Source organism: Myotis brandtii, unplaced genomic scaffold (genome assembly GCF_000412655.1).
Source record: "Myotis brandtii unplaced genomic scaffold, ASM41265v1 scaffold397, whole genome shotgun sequence".
NCBI lineage: Eukaryota > Metazoa > Chordata > Mammalia > Chiroptera > Vespertilionidae > Myotis > Myotis brandtii.
The window spans coordinates 5,265,768-5,272,059 of NW_005365229.1; the positions used below are offsets into that span (position 1 = coordinate 5,265,768).

Consider the following 6,292-nt stretch of genomic DNA (forward strand, 5'->3'; position numbering starts at 1 on the left):
CCCTTCCCCGCCCCCACCCCCTCGGGCTCCGTGTGGGCGGGGCTCCGGATCCGGCTACAATGGCTATTGAGCACCGACTGAAGACGTGGTCCTGCTGTTGCGAATTCCAGACCCAATCAGGCCTCCAGGCCCCTCCTGCAGGGAGAGGCCCCTCCGATGGCTTTCCCGCAGGCTCCCAGCTGGCGTTGGGCCAGGAGCTGCCCACTGCTGCCCCCACCGCCGTGCTTTCCCCACCACAGCACCGCCAACCTGCAATGCTTTGTTCCAGGCTGTGGCCCAATCCGGACTCTGACAGTCCTGAAGGCAGAGGCCAAGTCTGCAGCTGAGCCCAGCACCTGCTGTGACGCCCCATCTATAGGTGAGGTAACAGGCTGGACTCCATCCATGGTGGCCCTGGGTGTGGCCACTCTGTCAGCACAACTGGGTGGCTGCAGTCAGGCCTGCAGGCAGAGCCGGCGCCTCAGGGAGCTGCGAATCTCCAGGCAGGCCTTGCGGCGCTCATTGCAGTCCGGACCCCGCACATCCAGCTCACACACCTGCCGATTGACCTGCGAGGACCACACTCAGCCTGTGCCCAGCTCCTCTCGTGCCCAGCCTGGCACCCAGTGTATTGTAAGGCCGAAAGTTTCAAGTGCTGCCTTGGTATCTTTGGGCCTCATAGGGCTCCAAAGGACTAGCCGGGAGCCCCCCTGCTCTTATCAGATATGTCTCCCACCCCCCAGCAGGAAAGGTTCCCCACCCAGCTAGTTCCCCCACCAGCCAGACCAGCTACACTCCACCCCAGCCTCCACCCGAGGGGCTTCAGTTCCCTGCCAACTTGCAAAACTATTCAGACAAGCCAGTCACTTCCTCCTGCTGGTTCACTCTGTTCCCGCGTGTAACCCTGAGAGGCCCTGCCTGGTGTAGGGTGTACGCCCCCCAGGCTGTGAGTGCATGACTAGTAACCGCTGTGGGTGTCATGTGTTCGGCCGTCTCATCCCATTGAGGTTGGGGGATCCCTCCCTTACCAATGGGGTGCATAGGAGGTGACCAGGACACCAGGGCTAAGAAGGATGAATCTGGCCTCTCCCCTATTGCCAACCCCCATTCCCCAACACACCTCAGTCAGCAGCTCCAGGAGGTCTCCCTCGGGGGTAGCTCTGAGGACCTCCACCAGTGTCTGGATAAAGTCTGAACCCTTCTCATCCCGATAGGCTACACAGCCTAGGCCAGAGGACCGGGGCAGCGCGTCAGACAGGCTGACCAGCCGCCTTCCCATCCTCAGGGGCCTATTGATGGTGGGAGTGGGGCAAGTAGACAAGACCCTGGGAGTCAGGCAAGCAAACGGGGCAGGGAGCGGGAGCTTCTTGTTTCTGAAACAAGTGGTTGCTCGATATTTGCCGAATGAATATATGATGACTTCAATATTAAACAAACATTCACTGTGAACATCCTATTTGCTGGGCACTGGGAAGGGCCCTGAGCAGGCAGAACTGCCCTGCCCTCATGAAACGTACAGCCCGGAGGGAATGCTGCAGTACAGTGCTTGGCACAGTCAGCCCGCAACGCATGCTCACCAGCATTACTATTACCTATATATATAAAAGCCTAAGCGACCCTCCGACTGTCAGAATGGTAGCTATGACACGCACTGACCACCAGGGGGCATATGCTCAAAGCAGGAGCTGCAGAGCTGTGGTGACTTGGCAGCTACGGTTCAGGAACCAGAGAGGAGGGAGCCTGATTCTGGGTGCATCACTCAAGAACCCCTCTCTCGCAATCGGGACCCCTCAGAGGATGTCAGAGAGCCAGTTTCGGCCCAATCCCTGCAGGACAGGCTGAGGGACCCACTTGGTGCACGAATCTGTGCACCGGGCCCCTAGTTATAAATAATAAACATGAGCCCTAGCCGGTTTGGCTCAGTGGATAGAGCGTTGGCCTGTGGACTGAAGGGTCCCAGATTCCGGCCAAGAGCACATGCCCGGGTTGTGGGCTCATTCCCCAGTAGGGGGCATGCAGGAGGCAGTCAATCAATGATTCTCATCATTGATGTTTCTATCTCTCCCTCTCCCTTCCTCTCTGAAATCAATAAAGAAATACATTTAAAAACATAATAATAATAAACATGAAAGGAAAATGACCTAATGGGAATCAGATGGATGCCCCTGTGCCACACATGTCAAGCCCCAGCTGCCACTACAGCCACACCAGCCCTCCCGCCAGGCTGGGTCCTGTGAACGAGGCTTCTTGATGACCCTTCCCCTTACCCTCGGCCGCTGCATAGACCATCAGGATGTCTGCTTGGTCACAGCTCCCTGGCGTGAAGCCCCCGGAAGAGTTGCCTGCAAGGGGGATCAATTCCATTTACTCAGCACCCGGGACTCCACCATCCCTGGGGTCTCCCTGAGTCTGGCTCAAGGGCAGCACACGCAGCGGGAAGAGTGCAGAGCAGGAAAGACAGATTAGAGTTCAAATCTCAGCCCTGCCACTTCCCAGCTGTATGACCTCAAAAAAGCTATTTCACCTTCTTAACTCCAGGGTTGTTTTGAGGCTCAAGTAGGGGAGAAGCCCTTGTGGCTTCAGATGGTTTTTCTTCCCATCCCCTTGGCAAAGAGAGGACAGAGGTGGCAGCAGGACCCCAGCTCAGAGCCCCTGACACACACACACACACACACACACACACCCCAGCCCTGCCCAAGGCCAGGCTCCAGAAGGAAGACAGACCCACCTTGGGCATCTGCATAGATCCGAAGGACATCAGCGTGGGAGGGGGTGGCTGGTGGTGCCCGCAGCCAGCGCCAGAACCAGGGGAGAGCTGTGGGCCCCATGCCAGCATCCCTGTGTCCTAGGGAAGGAGAGGATAGGCAGGTCCTTTCACTCAGCAGATCCTGGAGGTGCCTCCGGGGGTCCAGCCCCCAGCCCCTAGAACTCCAGGGCAGGTCTGCCAGGCTGGAAACATTCAGAGCACTCAATGAAAAGTGCTGAGGGCAAAGCGCTCGAGTTCACGAACTTGACCTCTAGGAGACACTGGGAGAGGGGGCAGGAAAAGGACTAGTGCTCAGGCTTCCTGGGGGAGGTGGGCTGGGTGAGGAAATCTAGGACAGGAGCCAGGGAGGGCCCCAGACCCCACTCACCCCCACGGCAAGCCTGAAGCAGGAAAATCTTGGGACAGCCCCGCAGGGCCCTGCAGTGGCTCAGCTCCTGCACCAGTGCCTCTGGCCGCACTTCTTTCCCATCAGCCCCCAGCAACTGCCCCTGAGGTCCCCCATGAGCCATCAGGGCCACAAGGGCACAGCTCACGGGACTCTTGCGGGTGTCCAGCCGCTCCTGGAACTGGGCCAGCTCCTCCTGGAAAGCCTGGAGTGCAAGGAGATGAGCCCTGGGTCAGGGCCACTGCCTTCCCAGTACCTGGAAGCCTTCCAGGTAGACTTCTCCAGCCCACCAACCCTCCCTCCCACCTCCTGCCAGCTTCAGGACCAGGAAGGAAGTCCTTCTGACCCCTGCTGCAAAGCCTGGCATGGCCTTATTGGAGGTGACAGACATGTGGTTGGCTCTGAAGCTGGTCCTCTGGTGCCAAAAAAGTTAAGAGGCATGAGGGGAGGGCAGTGAGCTGATGAGCTTTGAGAAGGAACCCGAGACCCTTCCAGGAAAAACCTGAGGGTCCAACTGGGGCCTTGATCAGGAGAGCAGAGAAACAGCCAGCCCGGGAAGCCACAGGAGCCCTGAAGCCCAGGCTTCCAGAGGCAGGGATTCCCAGTGCATGCGGCAGGGAGGATGGGGGCTAGACTTGGGGCTGCCCTTCCTGCCCCCCACGGGGGAGAGGCCCAGGAGGAGTCCCCAGGGCCCGGGGTGGGGGTATGCCTTTCTTTACAGTAGCACCAGAAGTTCTGGGCTTCCCCTCACCTGGGCTGTAGGGTCTGTCCTCAGGGTGGTCTCGAAGCCCAGGGTCTGGCACAGGCCCCCCAATGCCTCCACATCACGCTGGGCCCCAGGCCGGTCCCGGATGACGGCCAGGCAGAGGGCAGCCCTGTCTCTAGACAGGTCATACTGAGCACCGGGGCTGGGTTCTGGCTATAAACAAGGTAAGGTGCATTGAACGTAGTCACAGGACTTCCAGCTCCTTGTCTCCCCCACCTCGGGTCTCCCTGAGCCTCTGTCCCGCTTGCCACTGTGCCACATGGTTGAACACTCCTCCTGCCCCCTTACCTCAGGCCCCCAGGGATCCATGTCCCCCAGGCACAGCGCCCCCCGCAAGGAGCTCTGAAGGACTGGGCAGTAGGTGGCCCCCGAGGACTCTCCAGCTGTCCTGCAGAAGACCTGGGGGGATGGAGCCACAGGGTCCTCAGGGGGCTGCTCCATGGGCAAGGTGAGAAGAGGACCTGGCTCCAAGGAATGACTCGACCAGTCTCCTAGCTACTACGGTCTCTTTGGGTTCCTCTGCCCATTACAGGGAGGAGGAGACACATGAAAGAGGGGGAGGCTGCAAGGAGAGTTCTATTTCAGGCTCCAGGTCATACGCTTCTCTGGACATGGGTTCTACAGTGGCCATACCATTCACCACTGCCTTTCAGGGAAAGGCACCAGGCTGGAGCAGAGCTGGGCTCACCCCTCACTTGCAGGATCACCCAGGGCCACCCAACCATCCAGTGAGATCTTTGGGTGTTGGAACTAGAACGGAATCATTCCCAACCTCGCCCTCCAGGGACCTACAGTCTGATGGAACAGTCACTACCTGGATGAGTGTGAACCGGAGTGGGCAGAAGTGTAAGGGTTGACTCAGGGAGTGTGAGAGGGGACCTCACCGGCAGCCTGGGGCTGTATGAGGCTTACCGGGACAACAGGCAGGGCATGGCAAGTAGAGGGAGCAGCTGCAGCAAAGGCATGGAGATGTGAAGATGCTGGAGTGTCTGAGTGGGTGTGAGGCAGGGCATGGATGGGGGGTGAAAGACGGGGCCATGTCTGCCACGTGTGTAGACAATGAACTGTAGAATAGTATTGTAGAATGAACGGGTGGGAAGCATGTGAATGAATCTGGGTAACAGGCTCAGGGGAGGCGACTGGCACAGCCCCCTCCCTGGGCTCCCCATCTGGGGCTCCCACCTCCGTCAGCAGCTGCAGCAGGGACCAGCGAGGACAGCGGCCACAGAGTTCACTCAAGCCAGTGAGGAAGGTCCCGGGCTTGGGGGGAGCTGGATAGAAAAGTACAAGGTTGGCCTGAAGGGAAGGTCTTGGCCTTCCATCCACCCCCACTCTCAGCCTGCTCTGCCCCACAATAGGGGTCCCTGCCCAGCCACTCACCCCCAGGAGCACTTGAGAGCAGCAGGAAGACTTTGGGGCAGCCCCGCAGGGCCTCACAGCCACTCAGCTCCCGAACCAACTTCTGTGGCTGCCTCAGCTGCCCATTGGGGGCCACCAAGGCCACGAGGACACAGCCCATAGGGGCCCCGCGGGCATCCAGCTGCTCCCGGAACCCAGTCAGCTCCTCAAGGAAGTCCTAGAGCAAGAGTAAGAGGGAGGCCTGGGTCTGGGGAGGCCCCAGGTGGGGCTGAGGGTGGAGGCAGGAGGCAGGGTAGGGCTCACCTGGACCGAGGCCTCCCTCCTCTGGCAGTTCTCAAAGCCCAGGGTCTGGAACACACTCGCCAGGATAGCCACTGTAGAGGCCGATACCTCCGGGCTGCTGAGTGTCAAGGCCACCCTTGGACCCCGCATGCTGTACTTCCCCTGGGAAGGCAAGGCCAGAGTTGGGCGGGGTGGGGCTCTGCTGGGAGCCAGGAGCGAGGAGGGCCAGGCAGTGCCGCCCACTACCTTTCTTCCCAGGCTGTCTTGAGCATCTGCTATCTGCGCGGCCACCCGCAGTGTCCCGGACACCAGGAAGGCCATGGATGCCAGTTGGGCACTTCCTCTGAGCCCAGAGCTCACCTCCTGGCCCCAGCACCAATGCCTTGGGTCTCAGTACTTGCCCTCTCCCTGATCTCTGATCTATCAGCTGTTTATGAGCTGAGCCGGACTCTGTCCCCTCCCTTGGAACCTTGGATCCTGGGCCCCACTCCTTGCTCTGTTCCTTGGGGATAGCAGGCTACTTCCTGGCTGGCACTGCCATGCCCCTGCCTAAGCCAGGAGCCTGTGCCCAATCCTATTCTTAGCTCCTGGGCCACCTCTTATCTGATTTTGTTACACCCGAGTGCCTCCCTTCTGAGCCAATCATCAGCATCAGAAGTTTGTGCACTACTCCTGCCACCTGTCACCCTACTCACTCATGCAAGATGCCCACACACATGCACACAGCAGCCTCAAGCATTAAAGTACAGAGAAT

The 6,292-nt window shown here is 59.5% G+C and overlaps 1 protein-coding gene across 1 annotated transcript; it reads right to left on the reverse strand.

The window, feature by feature from the left end:
- Positions 1-8: 8 nt before the first annotated feature.
- LOC102241668 (caspase-14) lies at positions 9-6,292 on the reverse strand. The gene is made up of 11 exons (XM_005872993.2): positions 5,785-6,292; positions 5,560-5,700; positions 5,278-5,473; positions 5,080-5,168; positions 4,186-4,296; positions 3,883-4,050; positions 3,114-3,336; positions 2,708-2,824; positions 2,247-2,321; positions 1,100-1,203; positions 9-548 (listed from the first exon to the last, which is right to left on the reverse strand). The coding sequence occupies exons 1-11, from the start codon at positions 5,857-5,859 to the stop codon at positions 435-437; spliced, it is 1,413 nt and encodes a 470-aa protein (XP_005873055.2). The 5' UTR covers positions 5,860-6,292; the 3' UTR covers positions 9-434.